Source organism: Atractosteus spatula, chromosome 23 (genome assembly GCF_055471065.1).
Source record: "Atractosteus spatula isolate fAtrSpa1 chromosome 23, fAtrSpa1.hap1, whole genome shotgun sequence".
NCBI classification, from domain to species: Eukaryota; Metazoa; Chordata; class Actinopteri; order Semionotiformes; family Lepisosteidae; genus Atractosteus; species Atractosteus spatula.
In genome coordinates this window covers 1388887-1406967 of record NC_142728.1, presented here as the reverse complement: position 1 = coordinate 1406967, position 18081 = coordinate 1388887, and the positions used below count along the sequence as shown (strand labels likewise).

Below are 18081 nucleotides of genomic sequence, written 5' to 3'. Positions count from 1 at the left end.
ATACCCTAGCCAGCAGCAGTGGAGTTTTTGTCATTTGTTGTCAATTCTAAAAGAAAGATAAGGCGTAATTCTCTATTTTTGAAGTGCTGTCTTATACTTGATTAATGCTTGCAGTTTCAGATTTAAGTTTAGAAGTAACTTGGATCAAACTCACCAGCTATGCTGCTGATCCAGGAACACAGTTGGGAGACAAAGCAGGGGTCAGAGAAGAAGCAAAGCAGAGCACAGGCGCAAACACAGAGACAATGCCAACCAGAATGAGCAGCTTTCAGATGGATAAATAGTTTTGCACAATTCCGAGCTAACCATAAATAACTACAATTATATTATTCTCATGTAAAAAACCCAAGAATTGCAGTGCTAGGGAATGGAGATGCTACTAGGATTTGCTGCCACTGCTCTGTGTTAAGAATGATGTTTGCTTCTCCCCTCTGAGTGTTGTCCTTGTCATTGTAGAGAACAGTGGGAATCTGGAGGAACTGGTCCAAGAGATCGGGGCTCTGAGGGACACGCTAGCCCAGCAGAGTGACTTTGTGTCCAGCCTAAGTGACCCATTCAGCAAGAAAGGCTACTGGTATTACATGCCAGCAGCCCCTAATGTAAGCAACAGCTACAAGTCTCCTCAGGAAATTACTGTAGATGTTAACCACATAACCCTTCATTTACCATTGATTCAAACTGTTGGCTAAAATAGGGATTGTTAGTATTATTTCCAGAGAAAAGCCGAAGTGCACAGAAATCTTTTTTGGTATTTTTGAGAATAGCAAAGGGCTTTTATTCAAAGCAACAAGAAAGCTCAAGTTTTATGGGTTTTTTTACGTTTGAAAACTTATTTGCATGAACAGTACATTATTTGAAAGACTTGTAATTAAGATTATTCACAGTGCCATTGAATATTGGTACTGTAACGTGGTCACACTTGTCATTTTCACACCAACAGAATCAAATGGTCAATTTTCTGTTTAACATAACAGGAGTCTTGGAAGGTTGTAGTCTGAGATATCTGACTGTTTTATATACTTAGTGATCAGGAAACTAGCGTTTAAGAAATTAGATCTCTTTCTAGTTCAGTATGATAGTAATTGTTTTTGCAAAAGTGTCTAAAACTGCCAGTATTTCCCCTGGTTCCAGGCACCCAGTGTAGGCTCACAGAGTACTCATGACTCTGGCTTGGGCTCGCAGTACCCGGCCTCTCCTGAAAGGGGGCGCCATCCCACCAGGCCGAGTAGAAGAAGGAGAGGCCAGACTGCGGCCCCCGCTGCTGGAGGATATTGGATTTATTCCCCCCTCAAGAGTGGGCCCTGGAAGACCCGTGGGTGCAAAGGTAACGAAGTCGTTCTTTTTCTAATCATAAAGCACTGCAACCGTGTGGTTTGCTTGATAAATACAAACAAGAGAAAAGAGCAAACTGCTGTTGTCTCTATCTGGTGATGAATATAAATGCCTGAGTCACCAATTGATTTTGTAATTATCCTTTGTCTTTAAGCTCTTTTGACCAATTTTAACTACTTAGTTCTGTACGTCTGAGGATAAGTAGAAGGCGTGTCCACTCTTGGGTCGCTCGGAGTTCTAGGACAGTATGCTTTGTTTTGGATTAGCAGGTGGGTTGATGGCAGATCATGACGGGGTTTAACAGATCAAGTCAGCTTTGTTTTGGTAGATGTTGGTTTCATGAGGAATAATAGTCAGTATGCGAGAACTGTCACAGTGATGGTATAACAGTAGCCAAGTATTTAAACATGACCACATTTTATAGATGACATTAGCAAAAACGCAGAAGTTCTTGTGAGTTTAGTGACTTGACATTTGTGTCATGTCACAAGAACTTCCATGTTATACGCAGTAATCTGTATTTTTGGTTTTCGGTACTATTAACAAAATCCTTTTATAAGGCCGTAAACATTCAGTGTGTTTCCAGTAGATCCCAGTATATTTTGCAATATTTGTTGCCCTTTACAAATGACATTGTCTTATTATTGCCTGTAATTATTTTGCATATTGTTTTTGTTGTTATTATTGTACACAGCATGCAGCTCCTTTCTGTTGAAAAGAATATAGTTAAGACAACTTGTTCAACAACCTGCAAAAATAAATGTGCAGATACAGTACTGTACATGTAAACATTATCAGTAAACTGCTGGGCTGTTTTAACCTGCCTTTTATAACTGGACTGAGATAAACGTGTTTTATTTAGTTGTAGTATAAAGTGTAGTGTAAAGTGAGGCACTGATCAGGTAAAACAGACAGTGCTGGAGATGTTGAGTTAGAAGCAAATCTCAGGATTTGCAGACGTTTCATGTTTATGCTTAAAGGGGTATTCTGGTACAGCTCAATCTTTACCTAAACCTTTAAATCACCACTTAGTAGTTCCAAATTATTTGTATTTTGTATACAGATATATTTGATTTTGTGTGCAGATGACCCTGGTGACAGTGGCGAGGAGAGTGAAGGGGGCAGCAGTGTGTCTGGGGACCAGTTCACCCCTCCTGCAGGCTCGGCCATTTACACAGTCCTTCCTGATGGCTCGCCCCTCCCCCAGGGCACGGTGATCTATGCCCCTCTGGCCTCCAGCACCTCCGTCAGGCCTGGAACAGTCATCTATGGACCCCCTCCTGCAGGGATCCAGCTGGTGTACGGACCCCCTCCTGCCAACTTCACTGTGCCATTAGCGCCCACTGGAGCGCTGCACTGCAATGTACCAGAGCATCATGAACTGGTATGTAATATTCCTGGGAATAAGAGATCAAACTAGAACTAGAAATAAGGGATCAAACTAGAACTTATTTGTTAAGTATACATTTATCTCTGTGTAATTTTAATTGAATAGTCTTCCTAAAATCTTGCAAATGCAGTTTAAATCTATGTTGTGATGCCACTGAGCAGCAGCCCTCCAATTCTTCTGCCTTGGGGAGTCCTTTCCAAATCCTTGCGTTCAGCAGGGACCCCGTGTGTTTAAACTGAAATAGAACGGACATCTAGTAACTGGGCTGCTAATGTTTCAATGAGCATTAACAGATGACTGATGGCGCAGCAGTACCTAATGGACATGAAGAGTGCTGTGACCTTCCACAGGCATTCACTCTTAAGTGACTAGAACAACATAGTGCAGTATGTGCTAGCAGCAGGCACGGGCATATTGAATTTGGTTGGTTGGTTGCTAGTTAGCTTAATGGCCTGATGGGCTGTCCCAGTCTCTCCGAGATGGTTTTTTGAAGGATCCCAGACTAATAGATAATCTAGCGATTGCATAAACTTCAGAACAGCTTGTTGCAGGTTTCAGCTTAGGGCACAAGCAGACCGTGTTGTGGGCTGACAGGCCTGGCCTTCGCTGCAGGAGAAGGAGCTGTGTCGGCTGGAGGAGTTGGTGGCGGAGCAGAGGCGGCACGGGGACGAGGCCTGCAGGCTGCAGGCCCAGCGCCGGGACCTGGAGCAGGAGCTGGAAGAGCTGCGCAGGGCTGTGGGCAGACACCGCAGGCACAGGTACCGCTCCCCCGGGCACAGAGCTTCTCTTCCGGGCAGGTTCGCTTCCTCCATATCTGCTCCCCTTTCACGACATCCGATAACTTCAGGTCCTCCAGCACCCCTTCGTCCTTTAACACTCCCACCCACTTCCTAACAGCAACTCTCACTCTTTCGAAATGAGCTGATAGCCTTCTTTCCTTCATTTTCCGCTGTGCTTTCTTGTGCTACATGGGAGTATGGCCTGGCTAGGTCGTTGCTCACAGAAAACACTTTGAAATGGAGCATAGGACCTTTTACAAAAGGCAAAAAAGCAAAAAAGCCAGGCTAGCTTAATAAGCAAGATTGCACACAGCTCTTGAGACCAGCGATCTCTTTTTACCTCCTACTGTAACCTTTATTTAAAGGCATCTTCTTGGTTTTCTGTTGAATCACTGTAGGTCAAGCAGAAAAAAAACTAGAACCCACACAACTCAAACTGGGTATGAGCACCTGTTTCCAACATGGTAACAGCTTCCAAGGTTGTCTTCAAAAGGCATGAAGGAAGGAAGGTGTCTTCAGCGACTCCACAGCAGCTTTAAAGCCGTCCGTGCTGCGTTAACTGCTGTTGTCCTGTGGCCCAGGGAGTTCCTGGAGGGCGTGGGCGGGTCTTTGGTGACGGAGCTAGCGCTTGAGAGGTCTCTGCGGGAGCAGGGCGACGTGCGGGAGGAGACGGAGTGCCTGGAGCGGACTCTGCTCCGGAGGCGAGCCGAGCTGAGGGAGGCGGACCGGCTCCTCGCGGAGGCGGAGAGCGAGCTGAAGGACACCCGAGCCAAGGTGAGCCAGCCTCCTCGGCGCCTTGTTGCGCACGCACACAGACACGCAGAGGTGGGTAACCTGGGCGCTGGCGTTTCTTCCACACCAGACCAGAGAGACTGTCCAGCGCTACAGCAACGCCAAACGGCACCTGGAAGACACGGAGCGGGATGCAGAGGAGCTGGAACGTCGTGCCCAGGAGACCGCCACCCAGCTGGTCCAGGCCAGCCAGACGCTCAGGTAGCTCAGCCGCCATGCGAGACAGGTGTATGTGTGGAACACTCTTCCTGGGTCGCCCTTGAGTACACCCCGTTCGGCCTTTATGGTTTAACATATTTACACAGATTTATCTCTCACCTGGTCCTCACTGAGTCATACTAGCAGATAAAACTAACCCCGTTTGACACATGAAAAAAATGGATTTTCTTGTGTTATAATTTATTTAAATAATCAGCCAGCATTCAACATCTTTGTAAGAAAAATGAAGTGCAACTTGGTTCAGTAACTTGTGGCACCCCCTTTGGCAGCGATAACTTGAAGTAAACATTTCCTGTAAGAGTTGATCAGTCTCTCACATCGCCTGGCCGGAGCTCACATCTACAGTGCTTCTGATGTATGATGTTTGAGGACTTTCTTGCATGTACAGCTGTCTTTAGGTCCCATGTACTTTCCAAGCACATTTGCTGGTCATCTAGTTTTGTGAAGCTCTAAAAAAATATATATTTTCTTCTTTAGGGATTTACAAGATAATGTGAAAGAGCTAGAAGACCACAAGGCAGAGCAGGAGGCTGTCCTGAAGGAGATACAGCAGGTTGTGTCCTCCAGAGACTCGGAGTTCCAGGTTCTTAATCTGAAGATGGCGACCGTGGCAGAGAGGTGACACTGAAACTTCACACCTGTATGATGAGTGAAAACACGGTTTACATTTAGAAAAAAACATAAACATGTGCTATTAGTGATGATGTACCTTTAATATGTTATTTATTGAAGCATAAAAGAGAGCCTGCTTGGGATCCCAGAAAAAAGTAAGGATTCAAATACAGCAATAAAATGAATAATTTAATTTAATTAAATGAATAATTGGGGACAAATGAATGGGTCATCATCCAGCACAGGCTCGAGATGATTGTTTTGTCCATTATCTAGAAAGAATGGATGCAAGTGGTGTTAATTCCAGTGGCTGTCCTCTGTGAATAGCCTGGAGACCCTGCAGGCAGAATTGCAGCTGGCACAAAGCAAAGAAGCCCAGCACCTGGAGACGATGAGGGAGGCCGAGGGCCTGCTGTCCCAGCGGAGGAGTGAGCTGGAGAAACTCAACAGCCAGGTAACACACGGACACGGCTTCCACCAGTCACTGCTCTCCCACTGGTGTAATCACAGACCACCGTTTTCTCTGGGAGAAAAACTTACTGGAGCCAATGACAATCCACTGAGGACCACTGCAGATCCTCAACACTGTTGTGGCCCACAATTCACTTGCCTAGCTAAACTAGATATGACGGTACCTACAAAATATGAATTTGCTGATGGGAAAATGACACAGGTCCTCACAGATACAGAGAAGGCTGGAGGGTTTTGATACCTTCATGTCCCAGTCTGACATGTCAGAGCTGTCTGACGGGCGCCTGGGACAGGCTGAGTGTTGAGGGCTTGTCATGCAGGTGGCTCTGCAGCAGGAGCAGCTGGCCGAGCTGGACAGGAAAGTGGGGCAGAGGAAAGAGGAACAGCGCCTCCTGCAGGAGTGCGTGGAGCAGCGACAGCAGGGCCTGGCGGACGTGCTGCGCGGCGGTGAGGAGGACGTGCGGGACCTGCAGAGACAGCTCAAGGTTACCCCCTCGCCTTGCGTTAGAGCTTCACTGTAACACGTGATTGTGGAATTGAGCTGCTTGCTTGGGCAGAGCTATGAGTGTGCAGCCAAGCTGAGTGTCCAAGCTGTGCTTCACACATGGGTTTCATCTTAAAGATACACCCTTTGCAGTGACATACACTTTTAACCTGTTGCAGCAGTGTGTTTTTTCATGACTTGTCATGTATGGATGTACAAAGAATGATGGTTGTGGTGAGGTCAACGCCATCATTGAAGCATTTGTTTGCATCCTAGATATCTTTCTAGAGGGAGCTGGTGCTTGTGATTGATGTTTGTAGATGCCACTGAAAAGTCCTGTCTGGTCTGTCTCAGGAGCTCAGGGCTAATCTGGAGGACCTGAGGGCACAGAAAGAGGACCTGGGGTCCCAGCTGAGTGAGAGAAGGGCTCAGATCTCCCTCTTCAAACAGGAGGGCCAGAGAGAAGAGGAGACCCTACAGAAAATCCTGTCCCAGATCAACAAGCACAAAGCAGGTGAGAAATCCACTCAGGGCCTCATTGCATTGTTGCCTCGATAAATCATAAATGTCTTCATTAATCATAACAGAGCCTTTATAGTTTTCATAAGGACATAAAGGTTGCAAATGAGAAGAGGATGTCTTATTTGGTTGGTTATAGTTTAATGTTCAAAGAAATCCATCTCTTTCTTAAATGATTCCTTGTCGTCAGATCCTCCTGTTCTGGAAATCGGTTCCAGATTGCCACAGCCCTCTGTTTGAAGAAGTATCTCCTGTTCTGCTTTAAAGATCCCTTAACTAAATTTCTCCTCACGTCCCTGGGTCCCTGTATCGCGGCTGATGTTGGAGATGTCCCAGGTACTTGAGGCGGTCAGTGCCTCTCGGGATTTTGCATACCTAAAACAAGTGATTAAGTAGTTGTCTCTTTTCCAGATGATAGGTTCAGTTCCCTTAGATTGTCCATATATTCCATTCGCTTCAAGCTGGCAGCAAGTCTGGTTGTTCTCCTTTGTCCTCCCTCTAGAACAGCAACAGCAACCATGTTCTTGTAGTGCTGTGACCAAAACAAGTTTCCAAGTAATTAATTCATTTCAGGTTTTTTTTTTAAGCTCCCAATTATTTCTATACTAAAGGTAACAAGTAGAGGTTAATTTAAAGCTGAAAAGTAGAAAGACGTGAAAACAAAAATGTTTTGGCTGTGAAGGTTTGTCAGCCACAAGAAGGTTGTGGTCAAAACATTATTCTTTTTATCTACCTTTCATTGTGGAATTAATTGCTACCTATTCCTTTGTAGGAACCCCACTCCAACCTATACAAAGGGGAAATGAGGAGTAGAATCAGAGCCAGCAGGAGCTCAGTACTGAAAGAGGGCCGTGATGTCATGTGAATGTTTTCTGCTCCTCTCTTCCTCCGTTCAGAGCTGAAGCATGTGCTGGAGATGATCCAGCTGGAGAGCAGCGAGCTGCAGGGCTTGAAGCTGCGCCACGACCACATGCTGGACGAGCTGGAGAAGACGCAGAGGAGCCTGCTGCAGGTCAGAGCCGGGAGAGGAGGCCTGGCAGGGGCTTATCCACGGGGCAACACGGGGCAACACGGGGCAACTAGACCCATGCCCATTTCACAGGCCTGAAATTGACCTGCTTGCTGTGAGGATCTGAGGCAACACTGGGCTATAAAAGTCCATTTTCTCTGTATACAGCATGATCAGCTAAAAATCACTCAATATTTGTGATTTTTAGTCTGTCGGTTGTGAAAGGGATCTCCCTTGGTTTTCTTTGCTTGATATCATAGTTCGTCTTTGATCACTGTCCTACTGCCTCCAGTGTTTGTTTGTTTTTTCTTGCGTTTGACTTTAACTTTTAAAACGTGCACAAAATATACCTTCTGAAAGAAATAGCTATCCTCAGACCGCAGGCTCAATGAGATTAAGCTGCCGAGAGGGTATTCGTACCGTGCCCTCCGTACGGAGCAGTGACAGGAGAGTCACCCAGACAGGAGCAGTGCTGTTGTGTCCCTGGCCCCGGCCCCACAGGGCCAGTGTGGCTGACTGGATTGCGCCCTTTCCCTGTAGGTGAAGGTGGAGCTGGAAAGCGGGCTGCTGGACGCACAGCGGCAGGGGGCCGAGTGCGAGCGCAACCGGGAGCTGCTGGAGCAGGAGAGACAGGAGCTGGACGGCCTGAGGCAGGAAGCCGAGCCCCTGCGGGCCACGGTGGACACCCTGGCCAAGGAGAAGGGCCTTTTGGAGGACCAGTGCCAGAACCTGGAGGGAAAACTGACCCAGGCCGAACGGTATGGGGGCAACACAACAGAATCCTGAAAACTCTGGTTTTACCCAGCTGTGCCAACGGAACAAATAATGTTCCAGGAGCCACTTCCAAGGTTTACATCAGCTGAGTGAAGTGCACAGTGACTTCGGTAATAGAGGACTAATTTGGAAATATGACTTAGAATAGATTGGTATGAAAATAAATACCCAACAGTATGGTGCTGTGTGCGACCTGAAACTGTGCAAGGAATATATATATATTGATGCACAAAAGAAACACTCTTGTAGGATAAATGGATTCACGTATTTTAAATGTTGACATGAAACAAAATCGCAGAAAATATAAACCGAAAAAATCCTAAGTTTTCAGTATGGAACGTGGCACATGTCAAAGTGAAAACACAAACTTGGAAATGCTGGGTATGAGTTCCCTGAGCGTTAACCCAGTCCAGGCAGCGCTGGCGCATGAAGCTGGACAGCCTCTGGACAGCTGTGGGGCGTTCTGCCATTCATCCTGTGCTGTTACAGCTGGCTAGCAAGGGTGGGCTGGTTGGCTGGCAGACAGGAGAAAAACTGGCCACTGCAAGATCTCAACAGGGTTTTCATGAAGTCACGCCTTTGTGACCCCAACATTTTCCTCGCTGGGAAATCAGCATTTTTGAAAATGGCATTCATTAGTGAACAGAGCACTTCAGCACTCGGTCTGCCACCAGTCTTTTATGTGTCAGTGTTGCTCCTAAATAGCCTCCAACCTAGACTATTTCTTCCTGGAATTTCTGTAAATGATTAGCAGATGGATCAGATGGTTGCAGCCACAGTGCTAGTTACCTGGTTTCTCTGGACTAATGACTAATCTTTTAAAGTAGAATATTTGATTCTACAGGCTGCTCCCCTCTCAGACAGACCCTGTAATAATGCCTTATCAACCAAGTGATCTTTATTACCCATTGAGGGTCACGGTTATATCCCTGACTGTTCTTGCTTTAATTAGGGTCACTGTTTTTCTAATGTCTTTTCATACAGATGTGTTTAGAAACGGCTATTCACTGACTATGTGCCTTTACTTTTTATGAGGACTCGGGCTCAGTATTTTGCTATCCCAAAGGACAGTGCGATTCACACAATAAACAATCCTAAATGCTCACTATTTAAAATGTAAACACCATAATATACCCAGTGTGTTTTTAATTGCGCATTTGTTGTATTTATGTTGGGAAAAAATGCAGCACTCAATGTAATGGTATATATAAACTTGACCCTAATCCTTAAGCATTTCCTAAACAGTCAAATGTGTGTATAGCCTTGCAGCTCCTGTTCAATTAATATACTCCTTTCAATCTTCCACCCTGTGTCAGGTCCTTGGCCATCACAGAGGAGAGCGTCAGGGTATCAGAGGCAGAGAGGACACGGCTGGAAGCAGAGCTGGCTCAGATGAGGCAGGACCTCAGCCAGGCCAAGAGCCTCCGACAAGAGATGAGCCGCGATGTTGCAGCCACCCAGCAACAGCTGGAAGGTTCTGAAACATATTTGACCTCTGGGAACTGGCTCTGTGCATGTTCTCCACTTTCTGGATCATATGACACAGCAAGATGACTTCCTCCTGCTTGTGTAGTGTAGTCAGTTAAAGGTCTTGATCTCTGCTGAGATGAAAAATTAACTGATAATAGAGCAGCCGTAGAATATAGGCTGCTGATACTGGGTTGAACCACAAGAGGAATTCCTTTTGAAAGGACCGAGATAAGATTAATTGTGCTCATTCACACAGGGCTGCAGGTAGTCATTGGAATAAATCATGGCTGCGTTAATTAAACGTTGCTTTAGGTAGTCGAAGAACAGTCAGGACCACATCATTTTTAGAAGATGTCTTTTGTAGAACAAAGATGAAGGCCTGCTGGATCTTCCAAAGGTTAAGGAGAGTCTTTTGACAGCAGATGAAAAGCTACAGTTGGAGTGAGGGTTTTAAACTCTGGTCATAATTCTAGCACAATCTTTAACAAGAAAACCTGGTCATATTTATCTAATTCATATTCAAGGTTTTAAAATGGATGAAAAATTGTTTATTCTAGTACTGTACCTCAGGATTTGTGTTTTACACTATGGCTTGGAAGGTGGAGTGTTTGAAATTTTCCCTTCTTGTTGCAGAGAGCACTGAAGAACTGAAGGTGGTGAAGGATGACCTCAGAGACGCTAGACAGCAGCTCCAACTAGTGGAGGAAGTAACAGGGCAGTGGGGAGGGCAGACTGCACGAGCACGCCTCAACCTATTTCCACCAACATACTGGTGTGAGCCGCCGAGAACCACAGTAACAACGTGCCGAGGCAAAAACAGCTGAATTACAATTGAATTTGTTCTCAGCGTGTTGAAACATCTGGGAGAACTCCTTCGTCTGTGTAAGCAGCTCACCGGTGCTATGTGTTGGATAAAGCTAGTGAAAATCAGAGGAATACATTAATTAATTAGGGGCTGGATAATATTTCCTAATACAGATAACTGCAAAAAATAAATAAAGTGGTGATTAATAAATTATTTTTTATTTTATTTAAGAATAGAATTTTAATGCTGTTCTGTATCAATTTGGCAACAGTGTTTATTGTTACATGTATTTTCTAAGTTCATTTCTGTCCTGTCTGTGGTGGTTTTCCACATGGAATCTTGTAAGACTATACAGTGTAGTGTATAGAATAATCACACAATTTGCATGCAGGGTTGCCACAATTTTAGAATGATAGAAATTGATAATAGAATTGATGATAGAAATTTTTGAGTTTCAATAACAGAATACTATTTTATATTAATGCACAGTATAATGCAATAGTCTGTTTTACATTAGTAGCTCATGCATTCTGCATCAAAAGAATCAATGCACAGCTATATAGTGAGGTGGAAAAGTTTACAATTATGATAGTTCCTATTGCTGTTATTTTGATCACATTACAGAGCTTTTGCAATTTCCCAAGAGTAAGATCTGGAAATGCGGTGGGTGCTGTAGTTTTCCATCACTGTGTGTGCAGGACGTCTGCGCTGCCACCCGGAGGCGCGATGAGCTGCTGGCCGAGCAGTCTGCGCTGAAGGAGACGCTGGACCGCAGCGCTCAGAGGGTCCAGGAGAACCAGCGCAGGGAGCAGAGGCTGGCCCAGGAGCTGCGAGACCTGCAGACTGAGATCGAGAAGCACCAGGCCCGTCTGGAACAGCAGGAGAGGGTGAGCACCACCAGCATGACGACAGCGAAGGTCCAGACACACGGAAATCCCCCGCGTCCCGCTCAGTTTACACCGCTACTTCCACCTGCTGCTCTCTGCTCCCAGATTTAGTCTTCAGAGTGTACCACAACTGTTATGCACTCAATACATAATCTTCACTGTTATGAAAATTTGCTGCCAGGGATCTTACTGTACTGTCCTTGGATAGGATTTTTTGTGGGCAATATAGCTAAGACTTTTATTTAAGTGACTCGGACACTGAATGAGCTTTGAATTTGAACATTCAATGTTTTTCCCTGCCCCAATTTGAAGATGTAGTCATAACCAGGATCTCCGTTTCAGACAGCTACAGTAAATACACGAATAACAAGTCACTGACATGCATCTCTGGCATATTTTATGGTACTTCAATCGAAACGTATTTCATTTGAAATTTAGTATTTCACTTTGTGTACATTTTAAGGAACGTAGAAGTAATTCATATTTACAGATTGAACTTCTAATTGAGCTCAGAGGCTTCAGTAGTTTCGAGCACAATTCAGTTTGAAATCCAAAGCGGCTGTTTCCTCTTTCTGTTCCAGTCTTCGCCTGTTTGAGTGCAGCATATATTGATGTGCTCTGGCTGTCCTGAGCGTCCTGAGCAGGATGCTTTCAGAGTGCCTATCTGGTTTTGCAGTGTTTTCCCTGCGGAAGTACCTCTTTCAGTCCGCAGTGCCTGAGTACCGCGCCCTGACGCTATGGCCTCTCCCTGTGTGTATCCAGTCCCTGCGGGGGCAGCAGGAGGAGGCGGTGGAGTCGGAGGAGGCGCAGAGGACCAGGCTGGAGACGCTGCAGCGCCAGCTGCGGGCTGCGGAGGACGCCTTGTCGGAGCGGCGCGGCCAGCTGGAGCAGGCGGCAGCCGGAGTGTCCCACATGGAGGAGCAGGGCCGGAGGCTGAGGCGAGATCAGGAGGAGTGCGCTGTCCTGCAGGACAGGCTGTCCCGCCTGAGTAAGCAGCTTGGCGCATGTTGCTTTATTCCACACACTCCGGCTGTACGAACCAGAATGGGTTTTTCTTTAGAGTCCGCTTGAGGTTTTCCTGTTTTAAAGGCTACCCCTGATCTACCACTATTAGAAAGTGGTTCATCTAGTTTAGTTAATGAGGATGGGAGGAGGAGGGTCTGGTCTGTCTACAGTAATACAGTAGGAGTAAAGGGGTATATAACAGAACCTGTTAAGCAAAGGCCCTTCTAAAGATGAAGGCTTTGAGTCTAGATTTGAAAGAGCTCAGGGAGGGTGGCTCGCTGTTATCCTTAGGGATAGAGTTCCAGAGCTTTGGGGCGCAGCAGGAGAAGAACCTGTCACCCACAGAGTGTAGATGGGCTTGGGGGACAGGTAGGAGACCAGAATCAGAAGAGCGAAGGTTGTGAGGTGGGGAGTATATGTCTTTGATGTGTGTTTTTCCTTCGGGTTATTGTGATCATGTTGTAAAAGCCGAGCACTCTTCTGTGTTTGTGTTTCCAGGACAGGAGCTGGCGGAGAGAGAAAAGGAGCTGCAGGGCAGGGCAGAGGAGTGTGCTGGACTGCAGAAGAAGCTGGACAAGTGTCGCAGGGAGGTGGAGCACCTGCAGGAGACTCTGCGCTCAGAAAGGTTGAGGACAGACAGGAAGCTGGCGGCCCTGAGAGCTCAGAGCGAAGCCGACAGGCAGCAGACACAAGAGGCCTTGCAAGTGAGTGAGGTCAAGGCTGATCTTCTCTCGCTAGAGGATAACGGGAAGATTGTTTCATTCAGTACCTTGTTCATCTGAGGGTTTCGTCTTCTTGTCACAGTGTTCTTAGATAGTACGTGGCAGATCACTCTCTCCCTCCTCATCGCAAACGCACCAGATTGCCCGAGTGGCTGTTGCTAACTTGCACTCGGTGTTCTGTGTCAGGAGAAGGCTCGGCTGGAGAGGGAGCTGGTCACCGCTGAGCAGGCTGCGGGGGAGAATCACCAGCGAGCCCGCAGCCTGCAGAAAGAGCTCAACACCGTGTCGAGGGAGCTGCTGCAAATCAAAGACAAGGTATCGCAGACCACACTCTTACAGCTCAGAGCAAAGGAACCCCTGAGCCTGGGTTCCAGCCAGTGGGATTTCCTCCATCGTTACAACACAACACTTGCTATGATCTAGACTGACTGTGTGTTTTTGTCCTGAACTGTTAAAGCTTTCATTCATGCTACACACTCTCCCAGCTAATCTGATTGCTGAATTGAAGTTCATTTTAGATCTGCTGCAGTTCATTTTTATTTTGTTGTGGGATAGATGTGGTACTTCACATTTTGTTAATGTCAAAATCTGTTCTGAAGCAGTGGTACTTTTGTAAAAGCCTACTGTAAAACAAACTTGTGTACAGTTGTATTAGGGCTGGCTTCTTGTAGTGGTTTTATTTTTTAAGCGTTTTTAAATGATACATGGGAGTTAATTTTCAGCAGAGATTGCCTGTTGAGTATATTTACTAACCGTTTCTGACATAAATTAATAGCTCCTTGTAGTACACAACATCCAGATGTAGAATGATGAATGGGGAAACATTTGTATCTGTTTTTGCGTTGGGAGCCTCGGATCCTGTTTGTGTGGGGAGTCCCTGTACCGAGGAGCTGGAGCCCCGAAGGCCTGGCACTGTCTGCCCTCTCCTGTAACTCCCTCCTCTGCCCAGCTGCGGACGCAGGAGGACATGGAGGCCCGCCAGCGGGAGATAAAGGAGGCCATGCGCTCCCTGAGGTCGGAGGTGAGGGCCGAGATGACCAGTGGGATCGAGGGACGGGACCACAGCCCCCGGCGCCGAGCGGACACGGAGGACCTCAAGGAGAACGACCCCCACTACCCCAGCACCCCAGGCTGGCCAGCCTGCAGCTCCAAGGTCTGTACTTCTGCAGGACTGAAAACCCTTGTGTGCTGTGCTGGGTGTCGAGGAGGTGACTCAGTGTGCAACACAGGCGAGTGCCCGAGTGGGAACAGGAAGACAACCAGCCTGTGCTTCAGGCGTTTCTTCTCACTTGCTCCCTGAAGCTGACAGGATGAAACAAGCCTTGTGTGAATTCTGAGAAATGAACTGTGAGCTGTGCCGCCCTCTCTCTCTGCCCAGGATGAGCAGTGGCGTGGAGAGGCTCTGCGGGAGAAACTGAGGCAGCAGGAGGACCTTCTCAAGGTGTGTGTAACAGGAGCCACAGGGGCTTTCCAGAGCTCCCAGCTTCAGGGCCACCTTCACTGACACATCTACTGTCACAGCGGGACTGGGTCAACTCTTCATGCTGCCAGATCAAACATTTCAAAACACTGCTTTTCAGCACCTCGAAAAGTTGGACATTTATAATTCAGCAATTATCTTCCTTTTTTAGGATCTTTTCATACAACTCATTTGAGGAAAAACATGTTTGTCACTCTTTATACACTATATACATGGTTCTTATAAAGTTAAATTGCCTGCTCAGATGTGTGTCATGAAAACTGTTGTCGAGCAGAGACGTGGTGCGTATACAAAAGTATACAACACTTGTCTATGGACACCAGCATCGCAGAGCACTGCTTGGCTCAATGCTATCACCTTTTCTGTACATGATGGCCCAGCGTATACTGCATTTGTCAACAGCAACATGTTCTCCAGGCCCTTTTTTGATTGGGAAACAATGAAATTATACACAGCGGGCACGCTTTCTTCTGTAAGGTAATTCCTTTTTCGTCCTTCCTCTCGGGGGATCGTGCTCCTGTGTTCCTAGGCTCAGCTGCGCAGACGCATGTGGACGCAGGCAGAGGTTCTGAGCCTGCGCAGGCAGCACACAGAGGGCAGCCTGCAGGGGCTGCGCAGGCGGGTGGACGCCCTGGACGAGCTCCTGGGGAACACCTCCTCCGACTCCCTGTCCCCGATCAACAGTGAGCCGCCACTCAAACACGGCAGGGTGAGTGGGCTGGGACCCAGGCTTCAGAAGAGAAGGCAGATGTGCCACCACCCTTCACGCCTCATGTTGTAAACCTTCTCCCGGAAACTCTTTGAGACTGTTTATCCGATCGCAATCTGGCAATTAAATACAAGATGAGGATTTTCTCATTACGTTTTTTTTTTTGCCTTCAATTTTCTTTTTTTGTTAAATCATTCCATTGATCATCATGATTTTGAGATTTTATTTAGCCCGAAGAGATTGCATGATCTGGTATTTCATTTCAAAACATTAGATTGAATACACCATTGATTGCACAGGCACATACACTCTTTTGTAGCCAGATGCTGAAAGAGAAAATGAGAAGGCAGAGCTCTACTGCAGCTGGGTTGAGGGTCGAGGTAACTTTCTTCCCCCGTTTTTTCAGACTGACCTGTCAAGGAGTATTGGCTCCCCCTGTGGGAGACAGCCTGGCACTGCAGCACGGTCAAACAGCCCTGTGCGACTGGATCCTACAGTACCAGAGAGAGACCCAGGTAAGGAGCTGAATGCACACCAACAAACACCCTTGGAAGGAATGAATGCTTTGGCTTTTCCATAATACCCTTTTATTCTAATTTCCTACTCAGGAGGCAGCTGGTAACTATGTACCTACGCCTGCGATGTCCCTACTGGCACCACATTGAACCCAGCTTGTAAAAGCCAAATGAGCAGGGCCAAATCACAGCAAGTTCTCTCCCACTACCTCAGAATAACATCTATCCAAACACACCCACTCAGCCATTTCACTCTGTCATGTGCTCAGCCATTAGACCAGCATTTTTCAAAGATTATGTTTTTATTGGGGCATGAGCATTTATTTGTGAGTAAAACAGTAAAGACTATTATACTGTAAGTACCTAATATAAATATATGAAAAAAGCAGAATAGGACAGAGCATGTCTTTGGATGAGAAACAGATGGCATTTACCTCAAAATGTTAATTATTGTATAAGTACATGAGACTAAGTAGACTGTGCTGTACACTGTACCTCACTAGAACTAGGGGCAAAGGCACCTCCTGTAATTTAGAAATTTATTTTACATTGCGATTTAAAAAACCATCCAGATTGTGCTGCACATTCAGATGGATGTTGGAACATCACTGAACTACGGACATTGGAACTTGTGTGTTTTCCGTTTTCATTTATATATTTTTATCAACCGTAACATTTTATGGTACTGAGTTAATGAATTTACAATTTGAAAGAGCAATTGAATCCCAAGCTGTCTGACCAGGTTTCTCTCCAGGTAACTGTGTAGTCCAGCGCAACACACATAAGGCATTCTTTACTTTAAAAGCAATATAGTGAAGAGCATTTTTCACTTAGATGTAGATGTAGCAGTTATTTGACACCGTTATACTGTGAAAAGTGCATTTTCTTACAGTATGTGTAATTATTTCTTACTTCTCTTCTGATCACTCTGGAGAAACTATGGGTTTGCCCATAGTGTGAATGCATGAGTGTCAACACTCTCAAGGTTAATATTACTGTTTATTATATCTGTGGAGGTGCCCTTATCTTAAACTAAACATTTATATAAAATTAAAAACATGGATAAAATGCATTTGGAAATAAATAACTGCACAATTAAGTCTTGCCATGTAAAGTTTTTTAAATTTGAAAAAATGCAATATCATTGGCCATCCTATGCAACTTTCTATTGCAAAGTTCTTTATGTTAATGCCAATTTGTATTGTTCGCTTGAATATTGAAGCATTTTTCATTTTCAGAATCATTTAATAACGCAGAGCTATGTAAAATGCAATAAATATTTATTTTTGTACGCTGTTATGTACTTGATGAATGTCTTTGTTCCAAGTAAATTTTTCCTTTAATTTTTTCCTAGTTGTTTCACTGGACTAAAGCTTTCTGCATCTGTTATGTCCAAATGTTTCATTTCAGATTCACCTGCATCACAACCCACAATCCACCCACTCCGATTCCGATTTCACAATGGGCACGTTTAAAGGGGAACCGTGCCGCTATTTTCAGATTTCGGGGTTAGAAAGAATCAGCACTGATGAGTGCATTTCAAACCACAATCAAATTAAAACAGTAAAACCTACAATTTACATCACAAAATAGAAGAAATTTCCAAGTATGTGAAGAGCCATGCTCTGCGATTCAGAACGAGGCAACAAAACGTTTGCCTAAAAATTAAAACCAAAACATGGTTTTAATTTTGGCCTAAGATATAAAAAGGCTTACTTGAGGACCCATTCATAAAAATCTTTGGAAAGCTTATGTTTTACCTCCTAAGGAAAAATACAAAATTACTGTGGTGAACATCAGATAAACTTCTGGCTGCTACAATGTGAAATCATTTGCTTGGAAACTTAACTTTCAATTTTAATAGTACAAAACATATTTTAAACACCTTTGGAGTACTGAGTAGTAATTGCTCAGAGGAATTAACTTTCAGTGGCTACAGGTGGAAGATGTCTAAACTAACCCTTTCTGGGTTATCTCTATGCAAGAAGTTGTTTTTTTTTTCTGATTAGCCTCAGGAGGCTGCAATACATTAAAGCACTAATCTATGAATCCAGATGTTTGTGCACTTACTGTAGCTTTTTCTATCTAAAAACTGATTTGAATGGCT

General features: G+C 45.4%; 1 protein-coding gene across 1 annotated transcript in view; it reads left to right on the top strand.

Moving 5' to 3' along the window:
* Positions 1 to 17322, top strand: part of cntrl (centriolin) — a 40980-nt gene extending 23658 nt beyond the window's left edge. The window contains exons 23-45 of the mRNA XM_088940275.1: positions 457 to 599; positions 1132 to 1324; positions 2418 to 2716; positions 3335 to 3480; positions 4083 to 4275; positions 4364 to 4494; positions 4990 to 5130; positions 5452 to 5578; positions 5916 to 6080; positions 6434 to 6593; positions 7495 to 7610; positions 8148 to 8365; positions 9698 to 9855; positions 10485 to 10558; positions 11355 to 11543; positions 12306 to 12531; positions 13047 to 13252; positions 13457 to 13585; positions 14220 to 14423; positions 14649 to 14711; positions 15280 to 15459; positions 15866 to 15974; positions 16068 to 17322. Coding sequence (XP_088796401.1) covers positions 457 to 599; positions 1132 to 1324; positions 2418 to 2716; positions 3335 to 3480; positions 4083 to 4275; positions 4364 to 4494; positions 4990 to 5130; positions 5452 to 5578; positions 5916 to 6080; positions 6434 to 6593; positions 7495 to 7610; positions 8148 to 8365; positions 9698 to 9855; positions 10485 to 10558; positions 11355 to 11543; positions 12306 to 12531; positions 13047 to 13252; positions 13457 to 13585; positions 14220 to 14423; positions 14649 to 14711; positions 15280 to 15459; positions 15866 to 15974; positions 16068 to 16081 — 3584 coding nt within the window. The 3' untranslated portion in view covers positions 16082 to 17322. The remainder of the gene's footprint in view (positions 1 to 456; positions 600 to 1131; positions 1325 to 2417; positions 2717 to 3334; positions 3481 to 4082; positions 4276 to 4363; positions 4495 to 4989; positions 5131 to 5451; positions 5579 to 5915; positions 6081 to 6433; positions 6594 to 7494; positions 7611 to 8147; positions 8366 to 9697; positions 9856 to 10484; positions 10559 to 11354; positions 11544 to 12305; positions 12532 to 13046; positions 13253 to 13456; positions 13586 to 14219; positions 14424 to 14648; positions 14712 to 15279; positions 15460 to 15865; positions 15975 to 16067) is intronic.
* Positions 17323 to 18081: the final 759 nt, after the last annotated feature.